Raw genomic sequence first — 22,474 nt, 5'->3', positions numbered from 1 at the left:
AGTTGTGAGTACAGAGGAAAAGTTCTTGAAGGAAATTAAAAGTGCTACTCCAGTGAACACATGAATAAGAAAGCGAAACAGCCTTATTGTTGATATGGAACAAATCTGAGTGATCTGGATAAATTAAACCAGACAAAGTATCCCCTTAAGCCAAAGCCTACGTCAGAGCAAATCTCGAACTCTCTGCAATTCTATGATGGCTAAGAGAAGTGAGGAAGCTGCAGAAGAAAAGTTTGAAGGTGGCAGAGGTTGGTTCATGAAGTTTAAGGAAAAAAGCCTTCTCCATAACACACAAGTGCAAGGTGAAGCAGCAAGCGCTGATGTAGACACTGCAGGAAGTTACCCAGAAAATCTAGCTAAGTAATTGATGAAGTCAACTCCACTAAAAAATAGATTTTCAGTGTAAATGAAACAGCCTTATATTGGAAGAAGATGCCATCTAGGACTTTTATAGCTAAAGAGGAGAAGTCAATGTCTGGCTTCAAAGCTTCAAAGTACAGGGTGACTCTCTTGTTTGGGTCTAATGCAGTTGGTGACTTTAACTTAAAACCAATGGTCATTTACCATTCTCAAAATCATAGGGCTCTTAAGAATTATGCTAAATCTATTGCACCTGTGTTATATCAATGAACAACAAAGCCTGGACGACAGCACATCTGTTTAGTACATGGTTTACTCAATATTTTAAGCCTACTATTAAGACCTACTGCTAAAAAAAAAAGATTCCTTTCAAAATATTACTTCTCATTGACAATGCACCTAGTCACCGAAGAGCACTCATGGAAATGTACAGTACGAGGAGATTAATGTTTTCATTCCTGCTAACACAACTTCCATTCTGCAGCCCATGGATCAAGGAGTAATTTTGAATTTCAAGTTTTATTATTTAAGAAATAAATTTCATAAGGGGATAGCTGCCATAGATAGTGATTCCTCTGATGAATCTGGGCAAAGTAAATAAATAAACTGAAAACTAGCATAGAAGGAACATATCTTGGAATATAAAAGCCATATATGACAAATCCACAGCCAACATCATACCAAATGGGAAAAAGTTGAAAGCATTCCCCCTAAGGACAGGAACAAGACAAGGATGCCCATTGCCACCACTTCCATTCAACACAGTGCTGGAAGTCAGGCTGCAGCCTTCCGATTTCAAGATCAGTCTTTTTTATGCACCTAAGGAGGCAAGAAAAGCTTCACCTTTCTCTGTTGTACCCCTTTTAATAAAAGAATTTGCTCTGTAAAATTTGGATTCAGTCAAAAGGCCACATTTAAGGACCTAGAAGGCCACAGATTTCCCACCCCTGACACATGAAGAACAATCAGATAAGCTGTCAACATGTGGATGAGCTGTCCCGTATGTTACAACCTTTAGAAACTGAAGCCCCAGCCAACATCATGTGGAGCAGAAGAACCATCTAACTGAGCCAGCTAAGCCCCATCTATGCACAGAATCATGAGAGTTAATAAAATGGTTAAGCCACTAAGTTTTGAGATCATTTGTTATGGAGCAAAAGCTAGCCAAAATAGAAACTGGTACCTAGAAATAGGGGGCTGTTGGGCTAAAACCAAAACATGTAGACTTAATTTTGGAACTGAGAAGGGGATGGAGACAGTGGAGGCTAGAAGAACAAGGAGGAAATTGAGAGGCAACACTTTCACCTGCAGTAACATAAAAGGCAGAACTAATAAGCTTGTGTAAATTGTTGAAGCGCAGAAGTAACCTAATAAACCTGGAGATCTAGCCAAGGAGATTTCCAGGTAGAACACTGAAAATACTACATTGATTTCTTCTAGCTGCCTGTCATCAAATACGAAAAGATAGAAATGAACTAAATAACAAACTGCTCAGTTATGGAGCAAAATCTATAGAAAATATAAAATGTCCAGAACATCTTTTCCAGCCAAAGGAAGTTCTCAAGGAAGAAATCATATTAGGGCAAAGATCAAATCCAGGGAACTCTTAGTAAAACACAGAATTAAGATAATTTAGGATAAAGGGTGCAGTTGTAATATCCTTTGACTTATGAAACATTTAAGCTAGTGCCTCCTAGACCTATTAGACAAAAAGACTTCTAAGAATCTTATGGACACACGTTGTAGACCCTTCAGCTAGACAATGAATATCTAAGACTGTTAAGGGTGCTATCCCTCAACATCCTAACTCTCAGCTCAAATTAGAGAAAGGCTTGAAGAGATTTGTGGTATGCCTTTTTTCTAATGAAGTGGATTATAATTTGATTCAAAGGAAATGGAAAGTGTCTTTAAAGGAATTATATCAGCTTATATTAAAAGGGCAGAGATAGTTTAAAATGAAGAGACTGCTGGGCCATCGATCTCCAAAAATCAGAAAGCAGTTTGAGAAAGTTACTCAGCTTCAAACATAAGCCATTTCTCATGGAAAAGAGATCTCATAGAGGAGAGCCAAGAGCTGAGAACCACTCTCAGGGAAGAATTAGGCTCTACATTCTCTGCTTCTAGAATCATGTGGAATTAGAAACACGTGCCCAATTGGAGTTCAGAGTTGCTATGGACCATTCACTGCTATGCACCTCTCATTTTCCCTCTTTTTGAACAAGAGTTTGTATTGCCTGACTCAACATTGTATTCTGGGTAAATATAGGGAAGAAAACTCGTCTTTAGTTTCATGCATTCTTAGAGAGGAATTGCAGTAAAGGTGCCTCTTATGTACCTGAAACTGATTTAGATGATGAGGTTCTGGGCCTTGAGCTTGGACCTGATGCCATATTGAGACTTTAAGGTTTCTTGGTAGGTGGTTTGTGCATTTTCCACGTCAGGAATATGAATTACTATGGCTAGGTGTATTATAACAACTAATCACTGAAAACTGCTGTTATCAATCTTTTTCCTTCTTGTATATGCATGCCCCTTCCCCATCAAGAGGTAAAGGGTTGTTTTGTTTTTTCCTTATTTAATCTGGCTGGCCCTGTGGATTACTTTGACCAACACAATACAGCAGAAATGATGTTCTGGGACTTCCAAGCCAGGGCCGCAAGAAGATTCAGCTTCTATATTCCTCTTCTTGGAATGCTCACATAGGATGCTACTTCTTGGATCCCAAGCACCTCATTGAAAAACTCCAAGCCACATGAAGATGCCACATAGAGAACTGGAGTGTGGTAGCTGAATTCCCAGCCGACAGTCACTGTTAACTACCAATCATGTGAACGGGCTATTTTGGATATTTCATGCACAAACAAGCACCTAGATATTTGCAGTCCCATCCACCATTATGTGGACAACCCAGCGGATTCCTGTCAACTCACAGAATTGTGAGAAAAGTGAAATGGTTGTAGTTTTGAGCCAATTAAATTTGGAGGTGGTTTTTAAGAGAGAACCAAAAAATGTTTCATGTATTCATGTCTTACATCTTGCCTTCCTGTCCTGACATCATTCCCACTGAGATGATAAACACTATCCTGAATTATTGATTTATCACTACTTTGTTTTATCACAAATATATGTATTCCTACATTAGATTTTTTTAGCTTTATTAAAACTGTTATCACACTGTATGTAGACTTTTGAGACTTGCTTTATTTATCATTACATTTCTAAGATTCCTCTAGGCTGTTGCATGTAGTTTACTCTCCCTACTACATAAAATTACAAACTCCACAATTTATATGTTATTCTTTTGTCAATGGACATTTAAGTGGTTACAAACAGTGCTGCCATGAACATTCTTACATGTGTACTCTTCAGGCGCATGTACTCAAGAATTTCTCTAAGGTATATACGTACAGGTATTATAGAATGGTTAGGGTATGTGAATACATAACTGCAAGATAGTGTCAAACTGCTTTCTGAAGAGTGTATCAGTTTAAAATCCTACCTGCAGTATAAAAGGTGCCTGCATGCACATCATCTTCATTGGTATTGTCTTATTTCTTAATTTTTCAATATATTGAATGTAAAATGGTATTGTGTTCTCAATTAGTCAATCATTTATGAGGTTAAGCATCTTTTTCATGTATCCAGTCACATCCTCTTAAAATACCTTTTTTCTGTCTTTTGCTCATTTTTCTACAGAATGACAAATAGAAGTGGTGATAACAGGCAACCTTGTTGTGTTTCTGATTTTTAACATGTACAACCTAGTCAGGATGCACTATCCTTTTTTATATGTTAAATTCAGTTTATTAATGGTGCTTTTGACTTCTGTTTGTGTTAATAAGTTTTCTCCTACTGAATGCGCCTGATTTTAATATCACTAAGTTATAGGTAATGGCCCCATGCAATAAGCTGGAAATTATTCCTTCATCATCTATTCTTTGAAAGTCTGTATAAATGGTTGAGATGGAATGGTCTTTGAAAGAGGGGTAAAACTTACCTGTAAACCTGGGCCAGGTGTTGTCAAAAATTTTTAAATTGTTGTCTTATCTTTTCCATCTCTGCTTAACTATGTTGTTAGGACTCCTTTTTTAGTCTTTGTGCTGTTTATTTGTGCCCCATTTTCCTCTTGTTCAATTGTGCCAGTTTTATTGTTTTGTCATGAAAACAACTTTGACATTGTGATTATCTTTTTCTAATTCATTGATTTACTCCCTTGCCTGTATCTTCTTGCTTCTACATTCTGTTTCTTTCTATTTTTTTAACTTGTTACACATTTAATCTTTTTCCTTAATTCAAGCATTTAAAGCCATTTCCCTTCAAAGTGCTGTTTCTGCTGCATCAACCAATTTTTAAAAATACATTACTTGTAATTAGGTTCTAAGTATTTGTTTCCTTCTTTCTCCTATAAATGTTTTTTAAACTTGTAAATGTATGATTTTTAAAAACTTAACGTTTATTATTGACCTCTACTTGTTTCTGGTTATCCATTCAATACCAATTATTTGAAATTTATTGTGATTTACTTTATCTTTGGAATAATTCATCCCCTATCTATTCTTTTAGCAGTTACCCTTGAAATCTGACTACACATATTTAAAATAATCAATTTTAAAGTTAAACTGTATCTTAATTTTCTAAATAATAAAAATGCCACAGAACACTTTAACCAGCCTCTTCCCAGTTCATAAGCTACTGTCCAGTTTTTCAATTACAACCTCATTTTACAACTCCACATTATTAACATTGAGTAACAATATTTATTTAGTTTAACATTTATTTACAATTTCTTAAAAACATTTCCTTCATTATGATAGTTTTATGCAAACAACATTTTAAATTTGTAATTTATCATTTTATTTACTTCTTAAATTTCAGATCATCCTTTGGGAATCATTTTCCTTCTTGAAGATCATCCTTTTGCAGTTTCTTTAATGAAGGTCTGCTGATGGTAAAATCTTTTTTTCATCTGACCATGTGTTTCAGTTGTATTTGGTGCAAATTCTGATAATTAATTTTTCCCCAAATTCTGAAAATATTATTCTGTCATCTTTTGGGTACATTGTTGCAGTTGGGAAGCCTACTAAGTATCTGACTGTCTTGCCTTCATTGATGACCTTTTTTCCCCTTTGGTTATTTTTAAAATCTTGTGTTTGGTAACTTGCAGTTTACTACCTTGGGTCGAGGCATGGATTTTATTTAAACACGTGCTTGGGATATACTGTGCTTCCTGAATTTAAGAATTCATGTGTTTCCAAAAAATGTGGAAAATTCTGTTATCTCTTCAAATATTGCCTCTCCTCCATTTTCTCCTCCTGGTCTTTATAGTTCTTACCAACTTTCCAATAATTTGTAACTCCTCGTTTCTTAGTTCCTCAATGTATAATGACTTATATCTAGCTTCCAGCTCATTTGACTCTTCAACTGATTCTAATGATGTTCAATGTGTCTGAGGGTTTCTTTTTTCTTATTTCAATAAATCTATTTCTCATTTCTAGGAGTTCCATTTGGTTCTTTTTCAGATCTGCCTGTGGTTCCATCCTTCATTTCTTATGTTGATAATGAGACCTTGAGTAACTGAATTCAATGTTTATTTTTTCTATAGGTTCTTCCTCATGCTAGCTAGTTTCAGCCTGTGCCTGGTGATCTGTAGTCATGAAGTAATACTACCTGATCTTAATCTATAGCAATCTTAGACCTAAATTAGGAAGATTTGCCCCTTTGCTTCTGCCAGGAGATAGAGTACTACAAACTGAGGGCCACTTACCCTTCTTCAACTGTCCTGGCTAGAGCAGCATCTCAGATTCAGGTTTCTCCTTCTTTCTTGTTTGAGGCAAACTGCATGTGGCAGCTGCTATTGGTATTTGCCATACTGGCAACCACAGTTTCCTTCTATGCTTAATATAATATTCATGATTTCCAACTTAAAATCTGTTCATTTTTGTGGAGGAGGAAAGATAGAGGTGTGGTTCTTGAAGATTTCTCCTACTTCCTTTGAGCCTGTTCAAAAGTAGATTTTATTCAGGATCTAGTTGTTTTACAGTATCTAGTCTAACATACTGCTGAAAGCAAAAGTCTTATTTTATATATCAAATATACTGAAACTGTTATGATACACTAACCTGAGAAAGTACATGATTTATGTCATTCTTTAATGATTCAAACCTCTCTGGAAAGGTTTTCTACCCCTTGATTAGAACAAAACATACAGTTTATTGGAACTGAATGCATATTATAAAGGTCCTAGAGGATGAACTTACTCCAGCGTTGTTCCACTTGGTAGAAATTTCTCCTAAAGCTCTATTACTAAGATATAGAGTCAACACTGTTCAAATTTTTAATGTCCTGATTAATCTGTGATAGATTAGTAGGACTAACATCTAATGATAAATAATATCCCCTCATTTTGAACCTTTTAAAAATAGATAATAATGATTTGTTATGTGCAACTTCCATCTAGATGCATAACTTTATTTTTGGAAACCTGGGCCACCTATAACATAAACAGGCTAAACAAGGCAGGTGGTGAGTTCATTTTAGTCAGAAACACACCTAATAGGCATTATGGCAGCAGATCTGGCTGCGACTATCTTAAATACAGATGGATTGTTTACGTATTTTACTCATAATTTTTAATCAATGTTCTCTGGATGATCAGGAAGCTCTTTGTGCCTCACCCTAATCACTGAAGTAATGAAAGGAGATACCCACAGCAAGGACTGTAACTGCAAATGCTGCAATCACACCTAAAAGTAAAACAAACACAAAACAAATGAAAATGGAATGAGCAAAAGAAAGGCTTAACTAATCCTAGGCTCTGAAATGTGGGTAACTGATGGGTCAAAAAAACAACACACATATACATACACATACATGCTATCATAGACACACACATATACACACACGTATGTATGTGCTAAAAGCCAGCAAAAAAAATCTTAGAGAAAAATATAGCAGGAAGTTGAAAATTTATATTGCAAATGTTGGACAAACTGTCTCTCTTGCACACATGTGTACACTCAGACATATCTAAGAGAAAAACTAACAAATACTGTAAAAGGCTTCTATAAATATTTATATTGGCATACCAGCTGTCTCATGCTACTTAGCTCAAACCAAAAGGCAGCTCCAACAGGCTATTTCTCAACCACTATAATGCAAAGCCATTTGTGTCACTATTGAAAACTGCAGAAGCCCACACTCTACCATTTTAAAATCTAAGAATTGGTAAGTCTGGGTTGGTAACTTTTATCTTTTCCTGATTATAGTAAGTTTAAAAGAGAAACTGACCAGAGTAGCCCAGACAGAAATATACACACATGCACACACATACAAATTTATCTAATGAATGACAAGAATTACAACTGAATCTTCTGGCTCCTGATTCTCAGTCAAAAGTCTTAACGCTTAACAGTTCTTAAATTGTTCCTTCACTAAATAATAGTCTACATGTTCTTTGTTCAAAAAGTCTGAAAAATGTTCAAGTAACTTTTGCACTTCTTAGAGCCTTTAAAATACAAAAGTTCATTATAAATGTCCAGACTTGAATTTGACTTTTTTACATAGAACACCCATCAAAATCTCCTGCAACAGTAATACTAGAAATATCAGTTTGGAAAACGTTGGCCCTACCATATTAACTGATGCTCAAAACTCTACACATTTTTCTTCTAAAAATACAAAAAAAATAGATGTGTCATTTTTGAGAGCATTTGGATGATAACACATTATTTATAAATCTTTCTAACTCCAGGGGCTGACACTTTCCATAATACTCAATAAATACTGACTTAATATAGCACTTTTAAGAAAGCAAAATGAAATGAAAATAATTTTAAAGCAATACGAAAACTCAAATCCAAAAATTGTCTTTTCGATGTTATAAAAAGTAAAATACCTATGTTTTGCTGAATTTTCAATACTACTGTAGTTTTGACTGGTTGTTTTGGTTGTTCATCATCTGTGTTGTCCAATGAAGCTTGACTATTCATAGAGGAACTCATATAAGCTGCAAGAGGATAATAATAATAAATTCTACACAAAATGAGAATTATTTAAAAATGAGTTTTAAAGAACATCACAAATAAATATAAAATCAATACCATTTTTCTTCCATTTGTCTTTTTTATAGTACAATGAATTTGCTCCTAATCAAATGAAGGTGAATTAAACTTAAGGGAATATATGTCAAACTGACATAGTTTTCAAACACTGTAGCTTTCTCACTGACCTGAACCAAAGGGCCATAGAGCCAGGTCTGAATGACTCTCAGAAACTATAATTTATTTATTATATAGTAGTAGAGATAAATTGATATCAAAAGTCAAACCAGAGAGTAGCAGTGGAGGATTAATTTATATAATTGAGGATTAATTAAATTAATTTAATCCTGATTGAGTATTAATTTATATAATTCTTATTGGTTGTTTTGGCAATTTTAATAATTTTAAATAATTAGATAGTAATAATAAAATCATGGATCAGCAAACTGCAGACCATCGGCCAAAACTGGCCCACGACCTGTTTTTTTTCTACAGCTCTTAAGCTGAGAATGAATTTTTATATTTTTAAAGGGCTATAAAAAAAGAACATGTGAAATAGATTTTATGTGGCTGACAAAACCTAAAATATTTACTCTTTGGCATCACACAGAAAAAGTTTGCTTACACTTAATCTAACTTGAAATTTGATATATTCAAATATATAAGCAAAATATGATTAGAAATTTGATCTTAAAACAACTCTGAATGTTAAGCAAGGCAAAGACGTCATCCCATTTTACAGATGGAAAACAAAACATGGGAGCTTAAATGCATATTTGACGGTCATGGCCAGTCAGAGAGAATGTGAACACAAGTTCTGTTTCTATTTCATTATGCTGACAGCAATTTATGTAGGTTGCCCTATCTGAATTTATTTAATGAAAACGTTTGAACTTATCCTTAGAGATCACACAGGCCAGTGGTTTTCAATATTTTATTGTAGTGTTGAAGAATCCTATGAAAATAAATAAGATCTGACAGAAAATCTCAAGTATGTAAAATATACGAAAGTAGTACTACTTGGGTTGAAGCAGAGACAGACGGCTCCTGGGGTCAGACAGCTCCTTTCTCCCCCTCCACCTAGAGGTAGGCGAGGTGGGAAAGGAGTGTTATTCCACAGAACTCTAGAGAGCTGCATATGAACGCAACTACATCAGACTGATCCCTTTATTTACAAAAAAGAGAAGAGAACCACAGAATGAGAGAGAAATATTACTGTTAAAATTTACAGTAAAATAGCCTGTTTTGATTTTAAAATGTTCCTGTAGACATTTCTGTATCCCAATACAAGCACAGGCTCACAAGGATGACATATAAACTTCATTAAATAGATATCTATGGTAGCAAAATAGATAGGAAAAAAACACCTACTTATTAATTTCCCATGAAGAAACGTTTATTGTGATTTTCAGAAATAATCCCTAGTAACTATCTCATTAGAATCAAGGGTACCATCATTTTTTATTTTCTCTTTAAGCATATAACTAAAGTACTTTAAAAACAAACAGAAAACCCTCTTCTCTTTTTTCCTACTCTCACATCAAATCAGTCACAAAGAACAACAAATTGTTATGAAGCATCTTTAGGAATATCTAGTCTTCTACATTTCCACAGTTTCTAGTTTTCTCATGAGCTATAATACCTTAGTTCTAGACTATATTAGCCCACTAGCTTAAAATTTCCTCCAACTTCAGTCTGTAGGTCTAAAAGTTGAATGGATAATACAAATTTATTCATGTTTAAAAAACAAAAAAACATTGGGTCTATTAGCAAACAGCTCTGCTAAAAAGTTTTTCCTTCATATTTGGGCCAATAAAATCCTTTTATTAGGTAACAAAAATAGTGAAGTATTAATCATACCTATTTGCTATAAGAATTTTTTACTTGTATACTTGTATACAAAGCACACAAAAATTGTTTTATCTTAATACCTTACTTATACATTTAATACTGAATTCCTATATATGAGGATCATGCTCTAGGTATGTCAAGTCCTCTGCACAAGTAATTTATTTCTATAAAAGACATTCCACTGCTCTCCTATTTCCATTTTTAAATCTGTCATACAAAATCATGTGATTTGATACAAATCTGAGATAATTTCACCAAAGCAGAACGTTTTTCAAGGAGGAATAAGGCCTTATCACAACAATTTATTTGTCTGTTTTTGGTGAGGGCTTGTAGGATTTTAATGCAAATCTCAGACACTTTGTCACTTCACCAATATTTCAATATTTTACCTGAAGTTTAAATGCAAATAATGTGATGATTCCATAGAAAATTATATCTCAACCAGTCCCTAAAACCACATAATTTTAAATTCAGACAAATTCCAAATTAATCGTGAAAGAAAGTAACCTTCTTGAGTGTCTGTCAACAAAAGAGAAAACAAGGGCCATGGTGAATGCATGGGAAGTTGTAGAGGTGCTCAGATTTCATCCCAAGCTACTGATAGGTATGCAGGGCCATTTAGAAGCTTAAAATGAAATGTTAGGACTTGAACTCCTTAGTTGTCTTCTTCTCTATCCCTAAATCCTAAATTAACAATGTATCGCTATAGTCAGCAATGTAACCATAAAATTACATCTTCAGCATTATTCATTTTTCCTATACAATTAAATTATCAATGTTTAACTAAATAACAAAAATTAATTTTAGCTCTGATATCAAGATAATATTGGCAAAGGTGAGTTCCACCATATTTTAAAGTTGTGTCTCCAAATATTTTTAGCTGATACTGTGGATAAAGTACATCTGATTTATTAAGTTAATGTCTACTAGGAGATGACTAACACATCTAAGAAATTTTAAAGCCCCATAGTTATCCCTCACCTGTGAGTCATTTTAACAAACAAGTTGTTCTTCATCCCTTAAGTCATTTAACGGTATGTTATTTTAAGACACTTACTTGGCAAAATATGTATTTTAAACATAGCAACTACTTGGCAACTATATTACAGAACAGAAATAATTAAATAATAATGAAACAAATAATACAAGTTGAGTATCCCTTATTCAAAATGCTTGAGACCATAAGTATTTCAGATTTTCTTGGATTTCTGAAACCATGTATGTAGGCATAAGCTTATAATCTTTCAAGAATAAAATAAGCATGAAAAAGATGTCTGTGGTTTCCTTAAAATTATTTATTCAGTATTTATTAATCAGTAATAAATACTTATGAGTACCTACCATGTTTTAGGCAGAGAGCTCATAAGTATTCTACCTATTTACTATCAAAGATCTTACAGTCTAATGGGGAAGGTCAACATTAAATATGATTATCAAAAGTGGGAAAAAAAGAAAAACAAAAAAATGCAATTGATTTAAATAATTACAGGTATGTAAAGTAATATAAAATAACAGCAAAGAACAGGGAACTACAAGAAAGTTTAGTAGAGGAGTTGAAGTAGTCTGAGCATATAAAAGTTAGTGACAAGTTGGTACCTACAAAGATTTTTTTAAAAATTCTATTTAGTTCCTTGAAGGATCAGCATTGTGTTATTCTTTGGACCCCAATCCATAGGACTGACATAAATCAATAATCTGTTCAGTCAACAAATATTTACTGAATACTTATGATATGTTAAGGCTGGGCTCTTAGTAAAGTGCTAGAAATACAACAGTAAGCAACAGAGGTAAAGTCCCTTCCCTTGTGAATCTTACGGAAAAATCAATAAATGTCTGTTGAAATATACATATAATGGTTTCATAAGAGTTTGAATTTATTGGTTTTAGTTTTGTTTTGCGGAGGCTGTTATGCAAGGCAGCTATAGTTACCTCTTAAGAATATATTACAGTGGTAGAAGCTAATTAATTTTTTTTAAATATCTTGGCAGTGTAAAGAATTAATATGACCCTGTTATTAACTGAGGTTAATAACTGTCATTAACTGTTTCTTAAAGCATAACTTAAAAAGCACTAAATAAAATATAAACTAGTCTATATATCATACCTATGTTTGAAATACAACATGAAACTAAACAATGAGTTAAAAAATATTTCTTAAGACAGATAGTCTTTAAAAAATCTAAATGAAATCTCTCTCCATTCCTACTCTTTGATATTAGATTTTAAAGTAACTTGTGGATGGGGCAAGTTTTGCAAACAGTTTGCTACCTTTAGTGGTTCTTAGTTTAAGAATGTGGTATGCACTAAGAGTGTGACAAAGAATTTGAAAAATATCAAAACCATATACAACAGACCCAAGATTCCAATCAACAAGTGGAAAGTTATACTGACATAATCTAGATGAAATTCAACAAGGATAATGTAACATCATTCATTTATATTTAAAAATGTTTAAAAGGATGAAATGAAGGACGCCAGGCTAAGATAAGTAGATCATGGAAAGTGATAGTACTATAGGTCCCACAGAAAGGCTAGAAAACAAAATTGTTAGAAAAAAAGCACAGACTTTAAAACCAAATTTTTTAAGATTAAATACCAGCTACAGCATTCCATAACCCTGGAAAAATTACTTAACCTTTCTGAGCCTTAATTTTGTCATCTGGAAAACAGCATTAATAACAGTATCTACATCACAACAGGGTTGTTATAAGGATTAAATAACATAGTATTCATAAGACTCTTAAAACAGTGCCTGAAAGATACTGTTTTCAAAAAGTGTAATAGACACTATCTGCTAGAGAGTATGATACAGTTATACCTTTAGAAACGTTAGTTTTCAAGAAAATAAAACATAGCTGCTTCTTAAACATCAGGTACTGAGCAATTTAGAATAGCTTTTTTTTTCCTTTTAAAACAAACTTATTTTCCACTTCATGAATGATACTAATCTAGAGTTATGAAAAAACTAGAACCTGGTGGTCTCCAACTAACTTGAGGCAGTTTACTGACAGCTTTGATATTTTCCAATCAAATAATTATCTGGTCACCATAATTTCAAATGCACTATGAATCAAACACTACTCCTGCTGGGTGTGGGAATTAGCAATGCAAAAAGGAATAACTAAGAAATTAGAAAAGGGACTTAAAAAGATTGCTATATTCAAATTTCATAAACAACCATATTCCAAAATTTTTCTACTAAGATATCATAAGTTTCAAGAATGATAGCTATTTATTCACTATTTATTGTTATTTACAAATAATTACTTTCATGGCACATTTTTAAATGTTTCAGGAAAACTATCTTGCACTCACATATTTATAGACATGTTTTCATATCCTGTACTCACAAGAAACAAAACCAAAAACAAAGCAAAGCAAAGCAAAATAAAAAACAAAACCACCTTTCAAAGTATAAGGTCAAATGTGAAAGTGATGGCTAGGGGAAGAAAATGTGTTACCCAACTGGATAGTATGGCAAACCTATGCTCTACAAAAATACCATTAATCTAACTTTCTAGAACTGCTCATCTCAGCTTAGTGTCCCAATTATATGAAGGGGATATAAAAAGGCAAATAAAATAAAGAAACTGTTTAAAAAACAAAATGTTTAAAAAAATTTATGACATGCTGGTTTACCAAATAATTGAGATAACATTTTTTTTAAGTAGACTTTATTGTTTTTTCCAGCTATAAGATATATATATATATATATATATACACACACACATATATATATATATATATATATACTTGATGTAGAAAATTGTGAAAATATATAAAAGCATATAGAAAAAATTTTTTGATTTTACTTCAGAATATTTCAGGGGTTTTGAGAAATTTTTTCTCTTATGTTAAAATAAATACCTTAAAGCTTTATATTTCCACTTATTTAAGGCTGAACTTGTTTTATGAAGACCTCCTTGCTAGGTCTGAAAAAAACTGAAGTCTCTTAAATTTTGGTACAATTTCCTAGGAAAATACACACTATATGTTTATATATGTAGAAAATAAACAGATACACTTTTAAATGTCTCAGTTAATATTCTGAAGTGTCAGAACTAGCTTTAGTTGAAAGCTTTAATTGAAAGACGTGCTATTTAAATTAGACATCTCATAAGTAATATTGGCTATAGTTTAATCAGGATTCTAAATAACATCATATAATTACCTGTGTTTATTTCCTCTGCAATTTCCAAGTCTTCTATTTGAATCATATGATCTAACATCTCTATAAAATGGTCTCTGATTTCTTCAGCTGACTCATCGCCAAATTTATAATCACATAACATTACAGTGGATCCAGGAATGGGGACAAAAACTCGATGAGGCAGGATGTGGAACTCTTTTTCAGAATCTAAAAGCAGAAGGAATATTATCGATATTTAGATAGGTCTGTCACTGGTATCAGCGATATATATTTTAGAAGTATATGAAAACATCTAACAGAAACAAAGTTTAAAAGGTCAATGCCTTTTCATTTCCTAATTGATGTGGCACAAAATTGCTCACACTGAATTCTGTTTTACCTCAATATACTGGGACTCCGCAGGGGACCTATAAAAATACTCATATAAAACTTATAAATGCCTCTTTGTAAACAGCTTTAAATCATTTTTAGAAAAAACGAATCTGCATATAAATAAATAATAACTATGCTTCATTCTTCTTTGAATACTTACAAGCCAGAATATATTATTTCCCCCAATTTCTAACTTAAAGAATTACTGGTCCATGTAAATACATAATTATTTTTAGTTCAACACTATGATTCTAATGAACTATCATAAAGATAGAGATTTTGTGTAAAAAATGACCTCTTTCAGCAACAGATACATTAAAAAGCTACTAAAATAAAGATCAAGTAGAAAACTAAGGCTCACTTTGACAGCAAGCTGTACTTCCTTGGCAAGAGACTAGTGGTAACGTTATATAATTACAAACAGAAGATGATGAACAAGGCCTTAAGTGTCATGGGACATGTTATGACTTAAACTGTATTCCTTCTAGATTCTGTGTATTATCTTGTTTACATATAGTAACTGGGAGAACAATTTTACTCTTTGACCAGATTGCCTTCTAGCTGTAGAATTACATTACTGCAATTCGTACCGTAGCACATAAATTATCTAGGCAGTGAAATTAGGAACATATTATTGTATTTTGGGCCACAGTTACCTGAAATGTATTAAGTAAAAACTTTCAAAGATGACTATAATGTGTATATGCAATTGACATGCAAAATTTTAAAACTGCATAAATTCTAAGTTTATCTGAAAAAAGAATAATATGCTATAAAATCAAATGTTAAAGAATTGGTTGCAGCTGGGCACTGTAGCGCACGCCTGTAATCCCAGCGCTTTGGGAGGCCAAGGTGGGAGGATCACTTGAGGCCAGGAGTTTGAAACCAGCCTGTGCAACACAGTGAGGCCTCATCTCTATGAAAAAAAAAAAATAATAATTGGTTGCAATAAATTTAAATTACTCATTAAAAAGGAAAAAGCATTTATAACTTTAAAATTGGCTATTTAATATCAAAATAAAACCAAGTTTTCCAGTTGGTCTGAGGTTAAAAATGAGAAATCTTTTTGAAAAGACACATCTCAAAAAGTATTCCAAAGAATCCTTTAGGATAGTCCCATAGCAAAGTATCTAGTTCAACATTATTTGAGTAAGTTCAGAGAAAAAAAAATTTTTAATTTAAGCCAGTTAGATAAGAATTAGGGTTCTGCCCATTAAAAATAGAATCCCTAGCTAGTATCAGAGTATTACAGAAGCTTTTTTTAGAACAGGCGATACCAGAGCTGAATCTTACAGGATAACCAGACATTTGCATAAAGAGATGGGGAGAAATGTCATCAGGAGAGTGGAATCATGGGCATAGGCAAAGAGGATTACAAATGCTCTTAGAAGATAAGTGGTACGGATGTATACTGATGTAGGAATGGAAGAAGGTAAGAGATTTCACAATTGATGACCTAAATTTTCTCAATGAGTATGTGATCTGTTGAGAGTAAGTTGGCCAAGATTGAATGAAGGTTTACAGCAAATAATGAAGAAGGCTTGGAATATGTTTTAAGGAGAATCAAAGAAGAGAAAGATCACAATAAGTAAAATGATTAGCGTTCTTGTTTAATTTATTGTCATTGAAATATTAAGTTCTTTCATCTGGGTAGAAAGAATTCAAAGACTGTGTTTACTTTTTTGTTGTTGTTTTAAGACAGAGTCTCACTCCATTGCATAGGCTACAGGGCTGTGGCATCAGCCTAGCTCACAGCAACCTCAAACTCCTGGACTCAAGCGATCCTCCTGCCTCAGTCTCCCGAGTATCTGGGACTATAGGCCCACGCCTGACTACAAAGACTATGTTCACTTTAAAGACTGGGAATTTAAAGTTAGTATGTCCTTTACAGACTTTCTTATGCCTGCAGAAATATTCTAAATCAGGTTAATTTCATGGCATATATTCTACATTTTACCATATTAAAGTACCTATAAGAAAAATAAGCTAAGTAAAATGAGGACAAAATCTAAAGTCTAACAATTTGATGTATATTCAACTTTAGAAATTTACATTTATTTCTAATTATTACACTTACAATTCGTTCTTTTATCTTGATATCTTAAGATAAACTAACATGTTGCTGGAGTAATCATCTTGTTACTAAAATTTAAAATACATTTATTTATAACTTGTATAACTTGTTTCTTTTTGTAATATAATTCTAAATTTCCCCAAAATTAAAGTTAAGAAATTTTAAAGACAACTAACAAAGTAAGCAATTCTTCTCTTTCATAATCTCTAACTTAATAGCATTACCGCTTACTGAGTGCTTGACTTACACCAACTTGTATTAGAAACATCACCTCATTTAATCTCACAGCCTCAAAAAGTAACTATTACAATTCGTGTTTTACATATAAGAAAACAGATGCTTATAAAGGCTGAATCATTTGTCTGAGGTCACTCAACTGGTAGTAGAATAGACACGGAAGCCAAGAACTGTAGTCTGTGCTCTTTCCACCAAACTATGCAGTCTATTTCTTTCCACAGGTCCTAAGGCCAATTACCAGTGAAAACTTTTTCATTTTTTAAAAACTTATAATTAGATAATATTTACTTCTAAATATGCCAAATTTAATGTACAAATAGTACAAATGCTATTAGAAGCCATTAATTTTACTAATTGGACATCATAAATTTCAAAATACTAACTCAATATAAAATAATACCAGGACAGTCATATAATATCATTTTTATAAAGCATTTTTAAACGGAAAGAGTATATTAATGTGTGTGATAAGGCAGATCTTTAACATTAATGGTGGCTATGTCCTCATGCCCCTGCAAATCTTAAAATTCACAATTCAGCTGTAACACCACTGTGCTCAGAAAGTGAAGTAATGGATTTATACCATGAGAGTTACCACATACTCCAAATCAAGTAGCAAAAACAAAGCCACACCAAGATGAGGCTGCTGGGCTGACTGACTACGTGAACAGGTCCCACATATTTTCCCTGTAAAAATCTCAATCCAATTGCTGCATCTAACATTCAAATTTATGTCTTAGCAAAATTATGTATCATTAGTACATGAAATTTGAGGATAATTTGTGAATTGTGGGAAGAATAAATGTTAATAAATCTGGCAATCCCAAGAATATGGCATACTAGGAATATTAAAAAAAAGATTATGATTAGTCCATCAAACCTAATATACTGGTTATCAGTAGTACTAAAAGAAGTTAGTTATATTGCTCTACACATGCCAGTGAAAAGAAGATTAAAAAAAAAACAATATAATAAAAAAAAAAAAAGTTAGTTATATAGAGGAGCTACGCTTTTTTCCTATGGACAAAAAAATATTACCTTAATAAACTAACGTGTATGTTTTAATTATATATATATCTACTCATATCTGAATTGCAGAAATGGAGAAATGAAGGTGTAGCTTCAAAAAGCATACTCAATATTTTAATTTTCTTTTTAGGTAAAAAAAATTATTTTTAATACAAATTACTGAGATGGTATAAATGGTTTACATTTCCCAAAAGATGGGATATTTATTAAAAGGTAAGACACTGTAACCCAGCCTTTTTTAAACCTAAAAATGTCTGTTAAATAGCTAAAGTATATAAACTAGTATAACTTATATAAATAGTACTTATTAAAGAATCTATTATATAGTACTGAACACTAATGAGTGGTACTTTAATTACGGCTAAATTCTTGAAAAAAACACATAGATATTAACAAAAAATATTAGCTTTAAAATGTCAACACAGTTTACTCATTCTGGCAGGGGAAGATTCACTCAGAATTAATTTAAAAAAATCCTCTGGCCAGGTGAGGTGGCCCATGCCCGTAATCCTACCACTCTGGGAGCCCGAGGTGGGAGGATCACTTGAACTCAGGAGTTTGAAAACAGCCTGGGCACCATAGCAAGACTCCCTTTCTACAACAAAAATAGCCAGGCATAGTGGTACATGCCTGTAGTCCCAGTTGCTTGGAGGCTGAGGCAGAGGGATCCCTCGAGCCCAGGAGTTGGAGGTTGCAGTGAGCTATGATAACACAACTGCACTCTAGCCTGGGTGACAGAGCCAGACCGTGTTTAAAAAAAAAAAAAAAAAAAATCCTCCCTGAAATTTGAAATTGTTGTATCTTGACAGATTTGCTATTACTGCATTCAAAAAAATTTTTCTGGGCAACAACTGAAAAATTTTCATTCAATAATGAAAATAAAAGATGACATTGTTATAAAAGATAGGTAGACAGCTATAAAAGATGATGTATCTATTGTATCTTGATGTCCTACTATTATATCAATTGAATACATAAAAAATTAGTACTTATTTTATACTCATAACTTTTTTTTCTGGAATTTCATTCAAAAGCAGATCCTCAAATAGAATTTCACAACGATCAGCAACTGTGTTCAATATATCCCTCTTCATAGCCTATAGGGAAAGAAACACGAAAAAATACAAGAAATAAAATACTTCAGATTTACCTTATTTAATTACCAAAAAACCCACATAATTTGCTTTCCAGTATAATCATGTCCACTAAATAACTGATACATCATTCCATTTTTTATTTCCATTTATTTGACATGTTTATTAACACATTTATAATTTAAAGGCAAATTTGCCTAGTAATAAATTTGCCTAATAAACTAAAACCAAAAAAATGAATAAAATTTTTTATCTTAACAAATAATGCCAGTGTTTCAAATTAGGAAATGTATAACTATGACATAAATGCCTGCCATCACCTTTTAAATTTCTGAACTGTATGGATTGTGGAACACTACTTAACAACTCTTCCTATAAATACTTTTCCTGTTATTTGAAAAATTCAATTTCCCTCAGAAGAAATGATTTCAAATGTACTAATATAACTGTGGAGCATTTACTAAACCTATATAATTATCATTTTTAAAAAATGTATAAAATAGATATTCTATGTGTGAAAATCTTAGAACCAATTATATTAATATGGTACCTCTGGGGGGCCCAAAACATTGGGCCCTTATCAGTTAAAATCAAATTAATAATTATAAAATCTGATACTGGAAAAAGATAAAATTTTAGGTTTTTGAATAGTCAGGTTAACAGGGTTCCATTTTTCATATACCAGTTATTCCTTTTTGTACCTGCACAGCATCTTTAACTTTGGGTTTATGGCTGTGAACATAAGCTCTGCATTTCACAGCACCCTTGAGGTTTACAGAACCACTGCATATCTGGACGGTGGCTGTGGATCTGTGGTCTGAATTTAGGAGCTGAAAGACAAAATGTGTCATAAGTTCCAACAGCCAACAGTTATTAACCACAGGAAATATTTAAACATTATGTAAGCCATTTTACAAAGAGAGAGGAATTTTTGACTGAGTCAACAAGGGTTTGAAAATACTCTGCATAAATTATTTATAGGCCTTCATATTTCTCTTTATAAGCTATAAATTATTTTCTGAGCATTTTGAATGTGCACTGAAATTAAACACAACTACATTTAAATTTTTTTACTAACATAACATCTAAAAATCCAATATACGTTCAATATATTCACTAAAAATGTATTATTTGCAGATTACTCAGGTAAGTACTGTGAAGATGGAAAGATGTACAAAGAAGACATGATGTAATAGGTCAGAGGTCTCCAGCCTATGGTGAGTTGTGTAATTATTTCATTATATATTACAATGTAATAATAATAGAAATAATCAACAAATATAATTGCACTTAAATCATCTGGAAAACATCCCCCCACCCCCCATATGTGGAAAAATCATCTTCTATGAAAATGGTCCCCAGTGCCAAAACGGTTGGAGACCGTTGTAATAGGAGATATAAGATGTACACTAGGAGATATGTACAAAAATAACTAAAATAAAAAGTGGGATGTAGTAAATATGGTAAAATTATAACCAATTCATAGACATGCATTTATTTATATACTTTCAACTCATAATTTTCATTGAATGAAAGTAATGTTATGCTTCAGAGCAAAAACAAACACACCAACTATGCCTGACACCAGAAAATGATATTAGTGGTTATAAGTAGTCACTTTCATCTTGCAATCCCATCTTCTTTAGCCCAAGGAGTATTAGCGCCTGCTTGGTTTTCAGGGGCTTTGCAGATATTTTTCACCTCATCATCTTAATAAGAGCCAAAACAAGGAGAACACTGAAACCCTGAAAGTACTATAAACAGGCAGAGCATCCCTAATCCAAAAATCTGAAATGCTCTAAAATCTGAAACTTACTGAGCGCCAACATGATGCTCAAAGGAAATGTTCACTGGAGCATATCGGATTTCAGATTTTTAGATTAGAAATGGTCAACTGGTAAATATTCTCAAATCTCACAAAATCCAGAAAAACCCAAAACCCAAACACTTCTGGTCCCAAGTATTTCAAATCAGGTATACTTAAACTGTAGTAGAGGCCTATAATCACAATGGAAACAAAAATCATGATTAAAAAACAAATTTTAAATGGACATAGTAAGAAAGCAATTTGTGTTCTAAGAACACTTGGAATAGATCACTCAACAATATGGTCAATTCTGAAGGACAAAAATCAAATGACTTTACAGAGCACTTTACAGAGCTTGTAAAAAGTGCTACGTGCCTACGTAATCAGGAATAAAGAAAAATGGTGACGGAAAGAGACAGAAAGAACGTGAATATGTACTGAAAGAGCATGATCAGTTAATGCTAATGTAATTTAGGCAATGTCTAATGTAATCAGGCAAAACTTAAAATTTCTAGGTTTTTAAAAGAATTTAAACTTAAGCACGGTCAAGGTCATGTCAATACAAAATTTGTCATAGATCAAACAGTTCCAAAGGTCCTGAGTCCATTCAAAAAATGTCCATCATCAGATCAAGCAGCAGCATGCTAATGCTGATACTACACTTGGAATAAGCTTCCTATGACACTTGTAGATTTCACTGATACATCAATAAAGTAAGTGGAGAAGGAGTAATAAGCTTCCCTCATCCACTCCACAAATCTTTCTATAGATAAAACTACTCTATTTTGAAAAATAATGCACTCTTATATATTTAATATATAACTTACATCTTTTATAACATATAACTCATTTATAATATATGTGTATATTATATATGTATTAATTAGGGCACTGTTTTCCAAAATAGACTAAACTACTAAAGACACCCTCCACACACACATGGAGAAGAGTTTTAAAGGATATAAGGATCGATTCATTCCTTGATGGTGGAAATGTAGCTGCGTTCCACAAATGTAAATTTCTCTTGGTTACCTGGATTTAGGAATAAACCAGCTTACAAACAGCCTTTGGAATCTAACTGGTTCATAAGTAAAGGAACTTCTGTGATAATGACAGGGTATTCTGGAAAAGAAAAGATCCATCTGGCTGTGATGACCAAATGAAACCTTATACAAATAGTGGCATTTGGGCTAATTATTAATGTACAGACAGGATTTTGACAGCTTGGGTGATAGGGAAAAGAAGGCAGTGGCAGGACATGTTCAGGAAATTCACAGAACTTTAAAGGCACAGCATACATCTAGAATAGTAAGAGTTAGAAAATAAGAACAAAAAGGTATGCTGAGACTATGAAGAGCCTTGAAATAGACTTTTCTAACTCATCAATATAAAGCAATTGAAAAATACTGAGCAAAGAGAGTAACATAATCAGTGTCTAATTCTTATATATATTCAATAAAT

The 22,474-nt window shown here is 32.8% G+C and overlaps 1 protein-coding gene across 3 annotated transcripts in view; it reads right to left on the bottom strand.

The window, feature by feature from the left end:
• Positions 1-5,097: 5,097 nt before the first annotated feature.
• ODR4 (odr-4 GPCR localization factor homolog) overlaps positions 5,098-22,474 on the bottom strand; it is a 34,761-nt gene continuing 17,384 nt past the window's right edge. Inside the window, exons 10-14 of one of the 3 annotated variants that reach the window (XM_045536180.1) lie at positions 19,908-20,036; positions 19,119-19,209; positions 14,422-14,607; positions 8,255-8,365; positions 5,098-7,103 (exon numbers count right to left, since the gene is read on the bottom strand). In XM_045536180.1, the coding sequence (XP_045392136.1) occupies positions 7,036-7,103; positions 8,255-8,365; positions 14,422-14,607; positions 19,119-19,209; positions 19,908-20,036 (585 nt within the window). In that variant the 3' untranslated portion in view covers positions 5,098-7,035. Of the gene's footprint in view, positions 7,104-8,254; positions 8,366-9,123; positions 9,480-14,421; positions 14,608-19,118; positions 19,210-19,907; positions 20,037-22,474 lie in introns of those variants that run through there. The other 2 variants (XM_045536182.1, XM_045536181.1) reach the window with 2 other exon arrangements.

This window comes from Lemur catta, chromosome 23, assembly GCF_020740605.2.
Source record: "Lemur catta isolate mLemCat1 chromosome 23, mLemCat1.pri, whole genome shotgun sequence".
Taxonomy (NCBI): domain Eukaryota; kingdom Metazoa; phylum Chordata; class Mammalia; order Primates; family Lemuridae; genus Lemur; species Lemur catta.
This window is presented reverse-complemented; position numbering and strand designations above follow the sequence as displayed.